Genomic DNA, 16,747 nt, shown 5'->3' with positions numbered 1-16,747 from the left:
TGTTTATGCATGGGGAATGAGCTGGGGAATGAGCTACACAAATGAGTCTGATTTGTGCATACAAAGCACTTGTGTAATGAACTCATTTCAAGTTTTTATTTTATTATTTTTATTATTAACACTTTACAGTGACCAGCACTGAAGGTCTACAGCAACATGTGCTGCAGCCTTAGGATTACCTAACCTAACTTCAAGGACTTAGACTTAATGACTTATAGCTGGAAAGGTGTAACAGAAAAGGGGCCAAAGTAAGTTCATTAATAATCTACTTGAGTACAAAAAGAAGCTAGTATACAGATTTTATTATAGTCTGGAGGCTGTAATATTTTCAGTGTCAGTAGTGAATAGTGATTTGCATAATAGTGCATGGTGATTCAAATCACCAGATTTGCTAAGTAAATGCATTCATGCAGTCATCACATAGTGTAGGACCCTGTAAAAATAGTTATACACCTCTGGAGGTGTGTATATGGACTGCATGAGTGTATAAGCTTTACTATATTATGTTGGTCTAATGGTAGGGAACAGTAGTGGTAGCTACAATGGTTAAAAATTGTCCTCATCATAACATGTATTTGCCATTACAGGTTTGACCTTTAATTTTGGTAACCTTTAGGCTCCTATTTGGTGATTATTAGTTTCTCATCCACCGCCCGCATCCTTCTTAGGCTACCGCATGGTAAGCCATTATTTACTCTGTGCATGCTCAGAAGAACACGTGATACCAAACTGTTATAATTTTTGTTGATGAACGCTACAATGCGCTATATATCGTCAAGAGAACTGTTGTTTTCCTTAGCAAATTGCTGCAGTGCCAGTTGCAATCGTGTTCTATCGACTTCATCAAAGCAGGCTTTCAGTTGACTGCCGAAAAACAGTTGGCGATCACGAAAAGTAGAATCAGCTGGTGAAGGAAATGTTTGTAGTAAGAAAGAAAGACAATTTGGACAAGGTCTGTACATCAGTGTGTTAATATTATAAAATAATGGCATAATGGTAATACCCTCCAGGGTCGAATCCAGGGGGGGGGGCTTTGGGGGCTGAAGCCCCCCCTTCATATTTAGGCTTTACTTGATCAATATGCTGAGTATTATAATGAAATTTTGTCTTAGCATAATTATATGATCACTAATAATACAAATATTCATAAAACCACCTTATAAACATCTTTCCAAGGTATTATCAGTGGATTTATGCTAAAGTTTATGCAACAAGGACCCGGATCAGCATTGGAGGTGTACAAGATCGAGATACTCTAATAGAGCAGTCAGCTAACTACTCTAATAGAACATTCACTGGAAACATGTAGTTGGTTCTGTTATGGAATTTTTCCAAATCTGCCTGCACCTATACATACAATGAAGTGCATTGATCTGTTTAAAGGGCTTCATTCATCTACTTGTGTAGTTAATATGTATGACAATACTTAATTCAGGTACACAATTACCATTGAAAATGCTCTCAAATTCAATCTTGTATTGTTCAAATTTCAAAATTTTCCACTTTCAACATTATTATTCTAACATGCATCTATTCTTGGTTGTCTGTACCTACCCAAACTTTCCATTAGCAAAATGCTTCAGAGAGCCATACCTATAATCTAAAGGCAGTATATAAAATATCTACAGGCAGAAAATATTAGGGATTTTATGTGGAAATGTCTCCAAATTGCAGTATTTTAGCACCAACTTTTCAAAATTTCCTGGGGGGGCATGCCCCCAGACCCCCCTAGTTCCAGCATGCTTCGCACACCTCTACCCAAGAGATTAGTACCTTGACTTAGCCCCCCCCCCCCCTTTATAAATCCTAGATCCGCCCCTGCCCTCCCGCCCGCATCATAACAATTAGAAAGGCTGGATGAGAAACTAATAATCACCGAATAGGGGCCTTATGGTAATGTTATATAAAAAGAAACTTGATCATTTATCTCCCTGAGGCATTGCTTAACTTGCTAAAACCTGGTCTGTAAGCTATATATAAAAGATGGGAATGAAATCACTTATGAACAGGGGCGTAGCTAGCCAAACGGTGGTGGGGGGCAGGCATCCCCCACTCGACATTGTTCATAATTGCACAAAAGGCTAATGACCCAATGATGGGCTAGCCAACATACGGTGTCGTATTATTACAGCTTATCTACATTACTGATTGCTACCAGTTATCACTAAGTTATCAATGGAAATATTTTCGTCAAGCATCATCGCACGTGCCACAACTGTACTCCAACAAATTCGTCCATAATCCAGTACGCAGTAGAACTAGTCTACCCGCGGTATATTGTGAATATGTTAGTACAAATACAATGTGTCACAGTTACTTACGTCAGCCACCGTCTGTGCTGCAGTCCTAGCACACTGGCATAGTATGACGAGCTCACTCACTTCAGCCGGCGAAATTCAAACGTCATGTATTGGCCGAGGTATTGGCACGAAATCCCAACTCTATACCTTTCCCGTTAGCAGAAATTTGTAAGCTTGTGACGGATCATCTGACTGACTGACAAAGTGAAAAAATTAAACTGGCATGCCACTAGAGTAAGTGATCTATTGTCGGACACCATCTATAATCGGACACGTTTTCTCAGAAACTACCAGGCCGAATCTTCTGAATTTTTCCACAGATAAACTTCACACGTAGCCTGGCAATCTACCAAAATTTGGGCTGGAAAGCTTTTGTGGTTGCTTTGCTACAGCCGATTGAAGTGACTGTCCGAAAACCTCTAATATCGGAAGTTTACCTCTTTTATCGGACACCGCCCAGCAATCCTCCACTAAAAGATGAAATTCCTCACAACCACCACTGACTGTTAGGGGAATACATGTACTTTTTAAGCAGCCATAGTTTGTTTCATCCCTCCACTCGTAAGCGGAGCTACAACCATTAATATTCGGGTGTGTCGCGACCTCTATAATCGGACAGAGCAGAATTTCATTTCACGCGGTTTTATCACTTCAAAGCTACCTTTTAGGTATAATTAGCCATGAAAATTAAAGGTGTGGTACAAAATCTAATTGGATTTCCAAGGAGTCACCATTTTAGTGATCAGTATGCTACTGTGGGACTCCACAAAATTACTTATGGACTGTTCCGAAGAACTTTTATAGCACTGAAATGCATGGGTGTAGCACAAAGGGGAGGGGCTAAAGTCCTTCCACCCCTCCACTTCCAATTATCAAGATATACTCTAATAAAGCAGTCAGCTACTCTATAGAACAGTCATGTATTCAAATAAGTATTTAGGTGCATTTTTGAATAAAATTTCAACCTTGGTACATCAAAATGAATTTCAGAAGGCTAATTTTCAAAGCTTTTTTGGGGAGTCATGCTCCCAGACCCTCTTGATAGTGTATGCTTTAGATGATGATAAGTGTATACTTATCACACTGCAAACTGTATGAACCAACTACCATTCTAGCTTGTAAATCCCCTTATTTCTGCTATATCCCTTGCAGCCATGCATGTCACACATGCTATGCAATGTGCTCAATGAAAGGTATGATATTGCTTAATTAAAAATAAGACATGCATGTGTATATAGCTAATTTTCAGGTGGAAAACAAAACTTGTACATTGCTAAGAACTCCTATCATCCAGTCAAGAAATTGGGTCACATATAAGAGATGCAGAGAATGACATCACATGTTCATGTCCTGGAGTAACAACCAGCAAGGATGACTATCACTATTAGACACTATATATATTTGCCATTTCTGCAAACAACCATTCCAGCAGTTAAATTAATTACGATCCAGATTGGAGTTAATTGTGTGCTTTTAACCTACATTATACACTTGTCACAGCTATATCTATATAGCAGCGGCGGAGGAAGTAGTTGATATGAGGGGGGGCTCCGCTGGGCTGACCCAGACTTATTTCTATAGTTTGGTAAGGTAAGACCAAAAAAAAAAAAAAAAAGGTCACAACCAACTGACAAGAGTTTTCCACCTCACCAGCTACCATTTCTAGCTGATAAACTACATAAAAATCCTTACATAGCTCGCTACACACTGACTACTTTATTAGAGTGACTGCTCTATTAGAGTATCTCGATCTTTATCACGGTCTTCAAGAAAGATAATTTCGGTGTGATATCATTCTGAGGGGGGCTAAGCCCCCCCCTCAGCAGACCGAAGGGGGGCTTTAGCCCCCTAGCCCCCCTTTCCGCCGCCTATGCTATATAGTGTACATGTCATGTCTTTCTTTGGTAAAATCTGTAATATTTTCTAGCTAATTACTAGCTGTATAGCTATATCACAGTGAGTGCATGTAGCTATAGTTGTTTTTCATACAAAACTACCTTTTGTTTAGCGTGTTGCAAAGCATGTGTGACATGCATTGCTGTAAGAGCAGATAGCCAAAGTTAATTAGGTGCATGACGGGCTTAAGTAGCATGGCTGGTTGAGAGTAAGAAGCATTCTTCCCATGTAAAGCATGTTCTATCAAGGGAGTCTGGGGGAATACGCCCAACAGGAAAGTTGAAGAGTAGTCTTCTGAAATTGATTTTGGTAACAAAGGTGACTGAATTTTACTACAACCTGAATCTAAATGTTTGTTTGGACACATGACTGCTCTATTAGAGTATATCTTGATAATTGGAAGTGGAGGGGTGGAAGGACTTCCCCTCTGTGCTACACCCATGCATTTCAGTGCTAAAAGTTCTTCGAAACAGTCCATAAGTAATTTTGTGGAGTCCCAACAGTAGCATACTGATCACTAAAATGGTAACATTTTACGACTCCTTGGAAATCCAATTAGATTTTGTACCACACCTTTAATTTTCATGGCTAATTATACCTAAAAGGTAGCTTTGAAATGATAAAACCGCGTGAAATGAAATTCTGCTCTGTCCGATTATAGAGGTCGCGACACACCCGAATATTAATGGTTGTAGCTCCGCTTACGAGTGGAGGAATGAAACAAACTATGGCTGCTTAGAAAGTACATGTATTCCCCTAACAGTCAGTGGTGGTTGTGAGGAATTTCATCTTTTAGTGGAGGATTGCTGGGCGGTGTCCGATAAAAGAGGTAAACTTCCGATATTAGAGGTTTTCGGACAGTCACTTTAATCAGCTGTAACAAAGCAACCACAAAAGCTTTTCAGCCCAACTTTTGGTACATTGCTAGGCTAAGTGAGAAGTTTATCTGTGGCAAAATTCAGAAGATTCGGCCTGGTAGTTTCTGAGACAAAGTGACTATACTGATGGCGTCCGACAATAGATCGCTTACTCTACACAGTACGAAGATCCAGTGTGATTAACTCGGGAAAATAAAGTTGGTCCATTTAACACTTTATCACCTCGTAGATTTGTAGCATCATTGCATATCACTTCTGAGTTGCGACTCTTGCGAAGTCACTTAGAGCGGGTCAGCTGTCTTTAGATTCGAAAAATGCACTATCACGTGAGTAGTGTAGGGTAAATATAGAATTGTGTCTAATATTTTCGTTGGTGGTGAAGGCATAGTGTCTACACGGGGGAACCCCTGGGGATTCGGGCATACCTTATTTTTAGCGCATCGTTTTATTAATTGCTTGTAACGCGCAAGAAATCATCGTATTATTATCACCATTTACAAACCACCTCAGTGAAAAATTACCGTCCAATTTCTCTACTCAGTAATACATCTAAAGTTCTAGAACGTATCATCTACAACAAAATGGTTGATCACATTTCGGCCTACATCAACCCTGCTCAGTTTGGATTTATGCACAATCGGTCTACTACTCAACAGCTACTTCTATTTCTACACAATGCATTTTCTTCTCGTGACCAATTTGATGCCATCTACTTAGATATCAGTAAGGCTTTTGATTCGGTTTCCCATTCTTATCTATTGTCCAAACTTCATAACTTTAACATTTCAGGTAGCTTGTGGCTTTGGCTTCAAGCCTACCTTAGTACCAGATCCCAGTTTGTTTCTATTAATAACTGTTATTCTGATCTTTTATCTGTTGAATCTGGGGTACCCCAGGGCAGTATTCTCGGTCCACTTCTCTTTATCATGTTTATGAATGATCTACCTAATTCTATTACTGACAGTGAGGCTTTACTCTTTGCAGATGACACCAAATGTTTCAGGCACATTAAGACACCTCCTGGCAAACAACTGTTACAACGTGACATTGACAACCTCTTTAGCTGGAGTACATCCTCTAATTTACATTTTAACTCATCTAAAAGCTGCCATTTATCTTTTAACCGGAAGTCTCCTACATCATATACTATTAGCAAGAGTTAATAATAGTAGGGAGGGAGAGTATCCAACGCTCAATAGGCCTGTGTAAAATGAGCGCGTAGAACGAATGGCTTCTTGGTCAGACGTGTTAACAAACAAAGAGTAAGAGAGCCTTTGGAGGCCGCCGCAAGTAATTGATACACAGAATAGATATCAAGTCTTGACGTCTGTGCGTGTCTCGCTGGGTAACAATGAGTATCTGTTTGTTGTTGAGCGTGTAACTATCCACTGGAGAACTGCAACTCTGGATGAACCGCTTCGAAATTCGGTCAGTTCTTCGACAGCACAGTGACTTGTTTCAATTGAAGGCGTGCTCGATTTGTGAATGTGTATTTCTTCCCCCACATCATGGCAGGCGTTTATTGAGATGCTTCTACTGACGATGTTGGTTGAAAGCAAGGCTCCCAGCAATCTTCATGGACACGCCAATAACTCTTCTCTTCGCTCTTCTCGAGACAGCCTTTCACTTCTCTCGTCTGCACTACTCAAGAGACTATTGGATATGCGTACCGGAGTAGACATGTGCTACAAGTATGGCTTGTGTAGTACCAATAACGTAACGGATCCGTGCAGTCAGCTAAAAAAATATTTTCACATTAACACTTTGAGAAAATGCGAAAAAGTACGGTGATGTCCGGGTTGCTCTACGCGCTCATTTAACACAGGCCTATTCGGCGTTGGATACTCTCCCTCCCTACTATTATTAACTCTTGCTATTAGTGGTAACATAATCATAACTAAACAATCACATAAAGATCTCGGAGTTACATTAAGTGATAATCTTGAATGGAAAACTCATCATGACATTATTTTAAGTAAAGCTTATAAGACATTGGGTCTTGTAAGACATTGGGTCTTGTACGAAGAACCTTCAGTTCATCTATACCACCACTGACTAAAGTTAAGCTATACGTATCTCTAATCAGGTCTCAGCTCATGTACTGCTCCCCTATCTGGCATCCTTATTTAGTGAAAGACATCAGTATCCTAGAACATCTTCAGAGACGAGCCACGAAGTATATTTTGAACGATTACATTTCCGACTATAAAACTAGACTTCTCAAACTAGAGCTTCTCCCATTAATGTACACCTTTGAACTTTCAGACATCATGTTTTTCATCAAATCTATCAAAAATCCAACCAATAGTTTCAACATTCACCATTTCATTTCCCTCTCTACTAGTGCCAGATCAGGAGGCTTCAAATTACATCACAATCCCTCCACCACTAACAAGCAACGACACTTTTACTTTGTAAGGATCTGTCGCTTATGGAATGCGCTTCCATTAATTGACGTTAATCTGTCTATTGACACTATCAGGAACAGAGTCAAGTCCCACTTCTGGGATCATTTCATTCATAACTTTGACCCCCTCAACCCCCATACACTGCACTACCACTGTCCCTGTAGTCGGTGTGTTACCGATCATTTCTCGATTAACTACACACTGTTTTAGACAATTTATCATGTGTTCTTTTATTATTATTTTATAATTACTACTTTTGGCTGTAGGAACAAGCCTACAGACCTTTAGTACACCATGTGTATTGTCAATTCTTGTATCTGTGTGTGTACCTAAGCTCATGCTTGTATGTGTGTACTATAAAGCATTAATAAATAAATAAAAAACGAGTTGAATGTTGTGTGCACTCGCGTAGTAGCGCACAAACAGTAATAATTATTTGGAATGCGTGTCAGTTACTGGAAAGCTTGTGAAGGAAGTTTTAAAAAAATCACTTAGTGACGGGGGGGCACTGCTTATGAATTCAAGTTGTTTCTTTCAACAAGACCTTTATTTTGGCATCATGTTTTAACTAATGCCTCAGGGAGTTAAAGACAGAAATGATTAATCTTCTATGCAAAATGGCAATAAAGGTCAAATCTGTGATCTCATAATGCATGTCATGAGGAGTACCATTTATGTGGAAAGTTTCATGAGTTGCACAATTTCAAGGTGCAAATCTTGGGGGCTATAGTGCACCACTATAATACTCTTTCCTTAATGTACTGAACTTGTAGTTTGTGTAATGTGTTACTATACTTGTTCATATAAACAATTGCATTTTTGTCAGGGTATGTAGCTAATCTACTCATCATGCAGCTGTTTCCAAGGCTGGCTCAGCAGGGTGGGCCATGGCCCACCCAATAATTCCTGCTTCAATATTTTAACCATATAAACCATAACCATAGCAAACCAGTTTAATTATGCTGGTGCCTGGTTTCCAATTGTCACTGAAGCGGCTGGCCATGTTTCTCCTTGTAACAGCTGCTGTTGACATTGTTTGTCATAGCTGTAGACTAGTTGTTGTAGGAGGCCGTTCACGATTGTTATCTCACACCATGGACCTGGTAAAGTAACGCTACCTTGGTTCTGCTTTGGGATCTCCTGCCTTTGTTGAATCATATGTGAATGGGAAGGTTAAAGAGTGGTCTGATGAACTGCCTACGTTGTGTGAATTTGCTATTTCACAGCCACATGCTGCATTTTCTGCTCTTACTCATGGATTGTTTGGAAGATGGATTTATCTCTCCAGAACTTTGCCCAATATTTCTGAGTCACTTTCCCCTTTGGAACAAAATATTCGTTTGCATTTCCTGCCCACCTTAACTGGTAAATGTGCATTTAGTGATCTTGAGAGACAATTACTGTCATTGCCTTCACGCTTGAGTGGTCTCGGCATTATTAACCCATGTGCGTCATCTGTTGCTCAGTTTGATTCTTCACAGAAAGTAACTGGTCCCCTGGTATCTCTCCTTATTGAACAGATAACTGAGTTCACTGTCACTGAACTTGATAAGCAATTTGTTTTGAAGCAGGAAATCTATCTTAAGAACCGTCGCAGCTGTGAAGAGTTGAGTTCTGATCTTCATCCCCAGATTTCTCTGGATCTGCAGCGTGCTAGGGAATTTGCTTGTTTGAAGAGAGCATCCAGCTGGTTGACTGCTTTACCGATTGATGAGCATGGGTTTGCTCTGCATAAGAGTGATTTCCGTGATGCTGTTTGCCTCCGTTATGGCTGGCCTCTACTCCATCTGCCTACTGAGTGTATCTGTGGGACTTCATTTATTTTATTTTATTTTATTTTCCAAAAATGTGCAGCCTCAGTTTGAGGATTAACGCACATATGAAACATGCATACAAAATGTTTTACAATATGATTGACTATGGGATTACTGATTGGTAGGGGAAAGTAATAATAATTTCAGTTGGTACTTAAAACTTTGTAATGATTGTTGTTGGATTAGGTCAGGTGGGAGTGAATTCCGCAGTCTAATTGATCTAGGGAAAAATGAATTACTGTACTGATTGGTCCTTGCATAGATATGATGAAATCTTTGATCATGTCCTCTGGTGTTAGAAGTGACAGGGATTAAATCAACTGGAGATATATCAATGAGATTATGAACAATTTTGTAGAGGAGGGTGATACTAGATACTTGTCTGCGGTGTTCTAAGCTGGGAATGTTAAGGTCAATGAGCATGTTAGTTACGCTGCTGAAACGCGAGAAGTCAGCCATAATGAATCTGGCAGATTGCCTCTGTATTCGTTTACAGTTGAACATGCTTTTACCTGTTCCCATGGTGGTTATCCAACATTACACCATAACGAAGTTAGAGATATTACAGCCCAGTTAATGTCAGAAGTTTGTCCAAATGTAGCCACTGAGCCTTGTAATGCCTTGCGTACTCTTACGCGCAACTTGCGTAAACAGTTTGAGAGACAGATTGCTAACAATGTTAAGGAAAATCCAAAAGCATTTTGGAATTATGCAAGAAATAGAATGAAGACACGACCAGCTTTAGGAAATATTGAAGGAATTGATGGCAAACTTTATACCTCAGATATAGACAAATCCAATGCACTTAACAATTTCTTTTCCAGCGTTTTTACAAATGAGGACCCAAGTACAGCACCAACCTTTAATATAGACAAAAGTGATGATGTCTCATTATCCAGTATTACCATAGATCCATCTATTGTGTTTGAAAAATTGGCTTCTCTTAAAACTGGTAAGGCACCTGGACCAGATGGATGGCCAGCGGAGGTTTTCAAACAGTGTGCAGATCAGTTATGTGTCCCTCTGTCTATCCTTTTTAACAAATCTTTAGAAAGTAGTGTACTACCAGATGATTGGAAAATTGGTTACATAACACCTATATACAAGAAGGGTAACAAGACTAAAGTAGATAATTATCGTCCTGTTTGTCTAACGTCTATTGTCATTAAAATATTTGAATCTATTATAAAGGATACTCTGTCCAATTACCTCTCCGACAATAACTTACTCTCACCTAATCAGCATGGGTTTGTTCCTAGAAGATCATGTTGTACTCAACTACTACATGCTTTAAATGATTGGACCTTATCACTCGATGAATGTCTCTCTACTGATGTAGTTTATTTTGATTTCTCAAAAGCATTTGACAGCGTCCCACATACTAGACTTTTATTGAAACTTCAAGCATATGGAATTAATGGTCAACTTTTGAGCTGGTTCAAAAGTTTTCTCACGGGTCGACGTCAATGTGTTAAAATTAATGGTGTCTTGTCATCTTGGGTACAGGTTTCCAGCGGTGTCCCACAAGGTTCAATACTTGGTCCGTTATTGTTTTCTCTATATGTTAACGAACTGCCGTCACTTGTCTCCAGTCAGTTACTGATGTTTGCAGATGATATAAAGCTCTATCGTACCATCCGTTCTTCTGAAGACTGCCTTGTACTGCAAAATGACATAAATATCTTGCTTGACTGGTCAAAACGTTGGCTATTATCTTTTAATATTTTAAAATGCAAGGTCTTACATATTGGCAATGCTCCATACACCGGCAATTATACTATAGCAGGAATCCAGCTGGAGCTATTGGACAACATTCGAGATCTTGGCATACAAATTGACTCAAAATTAAAATTTCACATTCACACAGATATGGTAGTTAAAAAGGCCTACTGGATTCTAGGTCTCATCTGTAAATCATTTGAGTGTAAGGACTCTGATGTCATGGTAAAACTATATAAAACACTTGTCCGCCCAATTGTTGAATATAACAATGTCATATGGGGACCTTCTTACACACTTGACAATCAAAAACTTGAAAGAATGCAGCGTAAAGCAACCAGAATGATTCCATCTATCAACCATTTATCATACTACGACAGATTAAGACATCTAAACATACCATCTTTACAACACCGTAGACGAAGGGGTGATTTGATATATTTGTACCAAATTCTCAAAGGCAGTTATGATATAGAAAATCATTTATTTACCCCATCCACTTCTACTGTAACAAGAGGTCACACAAGGAAATTATTCAAACTTCACACTAATTCGTATACAAGATCTAATTTTTATAGTAACAGAGTAATCAATGACTGGAATTCATTACCCCAATCTATTGTTGATTCTCCCTCTGTCAATGATTTTAAAACACTGCTGGACAGACACTATAGTAATTGATTATTTGATTTTGTATAGTAATTAGAATAGCTAAGTACATAATAATTATTAATTTTGTTTATGGATGTACAGGCATAAGCCTTTATCCTTAAAATACAAATACAAATACAAATACTTTGCAGCCTGTCTCTAGTGAACGATTTTTTCATCGCTCTGCAAATACTGAATGTGGTGCTCGTTTGGATGTGAGAGCTCAGGGATTCTGGGGTGTTCGTCATCAGCAAGCTTATTTTGATGTTCGTGTTTTTAATCCACTGGCCAACACAAATCGCAGCAATTCTCTTGCCAGTTGCTTTCGGTCTCATGATCGAGAAAAGCGTAGGACTTACGAACAACGTGTGCGTGAAATTGAAAGGGCATCATTCACACCTCGTGTTCTCAGCTTTGGGAGGAATGAGCAAGCCTGCAGAAACCACCTACAAAAGATTAGCCTCACTCCTTGCTACAAAGAAGAATCAACAATATAATGTTATGATCACCTTTATTCGCTACAGATTACCTTTTTCCCTACTACGTTCAGCTATCATTTGTCTTCGTGGAAGTCGTTCTGCTGCTGGTCAGCCTCATAAAGATCTCACTGACTTTTCTCTTGCTGTGAGTGAGGGAAAGCTCCCTCTTTCTGACTGATGAACTATATGCAATTTTGTGTGTGTTTGAATGATTAAAAAATTATTAATAATATATATATATATAAAAAATATATATATATATATATAATGCACGCATATTCGATGTTACCGTATAGACCATGTGCGCGCCAAGGCGTGGCACTTTATATTAGTATCATCAAAATAACGCATCCGCCATTTTTTGAGGGCAAAACAACGTACGCCTACGAATTTGTTTTTAATGCTAATACGAAGGAATCGTGCTAAAAGATAGAGTAGCGCTGGTATAAAGTAAGTTACTGGGTAAAAGTAGCTACGTATACAGTAACATACTTGCTGCCGGCATGGCGAGTTATTCCGCCTAGGGAAGGCTCGATATTTTTGCCCTCACTTTTCTCGTAAACTATCGTGAAACTTGAAGCCGTAGCAACTTTTTTCCGGTTTTTGCCAGACCACGCCTTGGTATGCACAAGGTCTATAGCCTAAATATTTCGAGGGCGAAAACTTTTCGTTGATTTCGCGGTTTTGGGGGTTATCAGCGAAAATTTTAGCCTTGAAATATTTAGACCTTTGAGAGTGTTTGCAAATTCGCGAATTATTTATTTTTAGCAACATTGCTCAACCTCGAAATATTTGCCCTTCGAGCCGCGCCTGAAAATCATTCAGTAATAGCGGAAATTGCTTTGACCTCTCCTACCAGAGTGTATTTCGCGAGGTGCGTGCAGAAATGGAGGGGTTGGTCTCTGCTGATATGAAGACGGTTCTTCCACTCAAAGATATTTCAGTACAGGTGAAGGTGAAAGGTTATCTGGTTGGAGTCTCGTCCACTCTAAACTACTTCAATGGCACGAGTAATCCTCTGGAAGTAACATTTCGGTTTCCTCTGGAAGAATCGTTTGCAGTGGTGGAGTTGGAAGCGATTATTGATGGTAGGAAAGTGAAGGCTACAGTACACGAAAAAGAAAAGGCGAGGGATATGTATGACGACGCGATCACTAGTGGATTAACTGCAGCATATGCTGAAGAGAAGACTGGAGACATCTTTAGCTTAAGTCTGGGTAATCTTCCATCAGGAAGTGAAGCAGAGATCAAACTTAAAATGGTTGGAGAACTACCAATCGAGGCAGATGGACGAGTGAGGTTCACTTCAACGTTGAAACCGGGTCACTACTGCTGACCCGGATGACCCACTGACCCGGATAGCAATCCGGGTCAGACCCGGATTTGACCCAGATGTGACCCGGATTAATTAGAGCCGAGACGTGTTTCGGCTAGTCTCGAGCGAGCGAACGAGTCTACATTTTGAGCGTTCGATTCGTGTTGAGTAAATATTGCAACTTCAGGCTAGCTGTAGGTTGAAGACCAAAAAAAAAAAAAAAAAAAAAAAGGCCTTCACCTACTGACAATAGCTACCCCTCACCATAGATACCCTCAGTTTCGTGCTACATACTACACTTACTAACAAATGGGCGTGGCTGAGCGTATGTTGGTAATGCGATAAGTGGGCGTGGCTCACGAAAGAGCTACGCGATAGCATTTATAAATTTCCATGTCGTCAAACGAACAATTTTGTTTCTCACGTGATCCAATCCGGGTCAGACCCGGATAAATTGTAAACCGGGTCAGACCCGGATGACCCGGAGAAAATGTGACCCGGATGACCCGGATGACCCGGATGACCCGACCCGGTTTCAACGCTGGTTCACTTTACCATCAGTGTTAAAGCCACGCTACACTCCAGAAGGATCAAGTGATCCACTTGCTGCTACACAGAGCCCTAGTGTAAAGCAGGCGTCTGTTGCTGGAGTGTTCAAGCTTAGGATGAGCATAGAAGGAGCAACGAGAGTTGCCGAAGTGTCTTCACCCACTCATCAGGTGAAGACAGAAGAAGAGATGGATTGTGTGAAAGTATGCATAGCTGGGGAGAGTCCTGTAAAAGAAGATGTTATGATATTGATTGGATACAAAGATCCTCATGAGCCGATGGCAATGGTAGAAGCAGCAATAGAGGGGAGCAAGACAAAAGAGATGAAGAGTAAAGCAGTGATGTTAACATTTTTTCCAAAGTTTTCTGGCTTAGAGGAGGCAGCTTGTGAGTTCATTTTTGTAGTTGATCGCAGTGGTAGCATGAGAGGTTCTTACATTAAGAGTGCTTCAGAAACACTAGTGTTGTTTCTAAAGAGTATTCCACAAGGATGTTTCTTCAACATTATCAGTTTTGGATCTCGGTATGAATCACTCTTTCCATCAAGCACATCCTATAATCAGGAGACAATGGAGAAAGCTACTCAGTTTGCTCAGGAGTTGAGGGCTGACATGGGTGGTACAGAACTCCTTTCTCCACTACAGTACATCTTTAAACAACAACCAAAGTCATCAGGTCTCCCTCGACAAGTGTTCATTTTGACGGATGGTTCTGTTAGCAACACAAGTAGTGTGATCAGTGAAGTGAGGAAGAACTGTCACAGCACAAGGTGTGTGGTGAATGTGTTATAGCAGTAATGTGATGATAAGTTGTTGTAGGTGTTTCACATTTGGTATTGGATCAGGAGCATCAAGTGCTCTAGTGAGTGGTATTGCTCGAGCTGGTAATGGATCAGCAGAATATATTGCTGACAATGAGCGAATGCAGTCAAAGGTGTGCGGTGTGGGTTAGATCATTTATCTCACGCATGTTGTGGTTTTAAACATCCAGAAATGTAACTTGTTACACATATTAGTGATCTGTTGATCCATAATTATATGTTCTTATGCGTTAATTACAGGTGATTTGTAGCCTCAAGAAAGCACTACAACCATCAGCTAACAATGTTACTGTCACATTTGATCTTCCTTGTAGCTATGAGGTGAAGATAGTACCAGATAAAATTCCCAGTATCTACAATGGTGAGAAGACTGTTATTTATGGTCTTCTGATGGACAAATCAGATGACAAAGGAAGAGATGGATTGATGTGCAAAGCAATACTGAGTGGTGATATTCTTGGAAAAGCATTCAAATTTGAGATCCCATTTGAGTTACCAGGAAGACAAGCTACAGAGGAAGATGCGTCAGTAATTCACCAGTTAGCAGCAAAGGTGATGATCCAGGAATGGCAGGATGATGGGGAGCCATATGAGGAGAGACACAAGAAGGAGATCACAGAATTGAGCTGTGATGCAAGTGTGGTGTCCAGGTATACTGCTTATATAGCAGTGGATAAGGCCCAGAACAAGCCAGCATCAGGAAGTATGCAGAGCTATGAACTGACTGCTAGTGTACCTTCACCACCAAGTATGCTTGGTTTTGTTAGTCATGGAGGAGGAATGTCCAAGGAGAAGGGTAAAAAAGGAAAGGCGAGTTCTATAACTATGTCTGTATGGTCTCTGGTGCCCATGCATACAGAAGCTATGATAATTAGATCTGAAAAAGAAGTAAACAGCTTGTCAACCAGGATGGATAATAAGGAGAAACATAACAGTGACTATTTGGTTGATGACAACTTTTTACCGCTACCTCCATCATCAAAATTTGTAGCTTCGCCAGCCCCACCCACTTCCAAACAGTCTGATCTCAGCTTTATTGTTAGCATACAACAATGTGATGGTTCATGGCTACTGAATGATAAGTTAGCTGGTGTTGTGTCCAAGTCAGTTGAGGAGCTGAAGAGTTCTTGTCCAGTTTCCTATGATGTCACCATGATGGTCAACACCTGGGCCACACTAGTTGTGATTGAGTTGTTGAGGAAGAAGTATCCTTCAATGTTGGAGGAGTTAGAGTTGATTATCATGAAAGCTGAGCAGTGGGTTGGTAAACAAGTGTTACCTTCTGGTATAGACCTTGTCATGCTGAAGGATAATGCTAGTAAAATAGTGCAAACCATGTGACATGTTGTTGTTTTTATTTAATGGGCATATGTTCTTTTTTTATGCTGCAAAAGATTTTGATGCATGATTATCTCTAATATGTAATATAAACATAGCACACATTTTTACATGCAATACTGAGCAAACCATAATACAGTCAGTATCTTGGTTGTACATGGTGGGGAATGAGCTACATGAATAAGTCTGACTTGTGCAAAGCACTTGTGTAATGAACTTAATAATCTACTTCAGTACAAAGAGAAGCTAGTACAGATTTTATTAGTCTGGAAGCTGTAATATTTTCAGTGTCAGTGTTCAGTGATTTGCACTATATGTGACCGGATTTGTGAAAAGCTTTCACTGCTTGAAGGTTCTTAGTTTACTAATTTGTTAAGCTGCTTTACTGTAGTTGTACCCATAGTAAAGTATCAGTAACTTTAAGTATATGGAACATAATTGTTTTACTAAATTTTAAACTCTCAGTAAAACATCACTGAATGCAGGTTTACTGAAAAACTATTAAAATACCAAACAATTAACTGTTTCATATACTGGGGATATACTGGGGTTAAAGTGGGGCCCTTCACCCAAGTTGTAA

The 16,747-nt window shown here is 39.8% G+C and overlaps 1 protein-coding gene across 1 annotated transcript; it reads left to right on the top strand.

Moving 5' to 3' along the window:
• The first annotated feature begins 12,936 nt into the window (after positions 1-12,936).
• Positions 12,937-16,296, top strand: LOC136238426 (von Willebrand factor A domain-containing protein 5A-like). The gene is made up of 4 exons (XM_066028883.1): positions 12,937-13,443; positions 14,004-14,778; positions 14,828-14,942; positions 15,070-16,296. The coding sequence occupies exons 1-4, from the start codon at positions 13,032-13,034 to the stop codon at positions 16,168-16,170; spliced, it is 2,403 nt and encodes an 800-aa protein (XP_065884955.1). The 5' UTR covers positions 12,937-13,031; the 3' UTR covers positions 16,171-16,296.
• Positions 16,297-16,747: the final 451 nt, after the last annotated feature.

The sequence above is a fragment of the Dysidea avara genome, chromosome 11 (assembly GCF_963678975.1).
Source record: "Dysidea avara chromosome 11, odDysAvar1.4, whole genome shotgun sequence".
Lineage (NCBI taxonomy): Eukaryota > Metazoa > Porifera > Demospongiae > Dictyoceratida > Dysideidae > Dysidea > Dysidea avara.
This window is presented reverse-complemented; position numbering and strand designations above follow the sequence as displayed.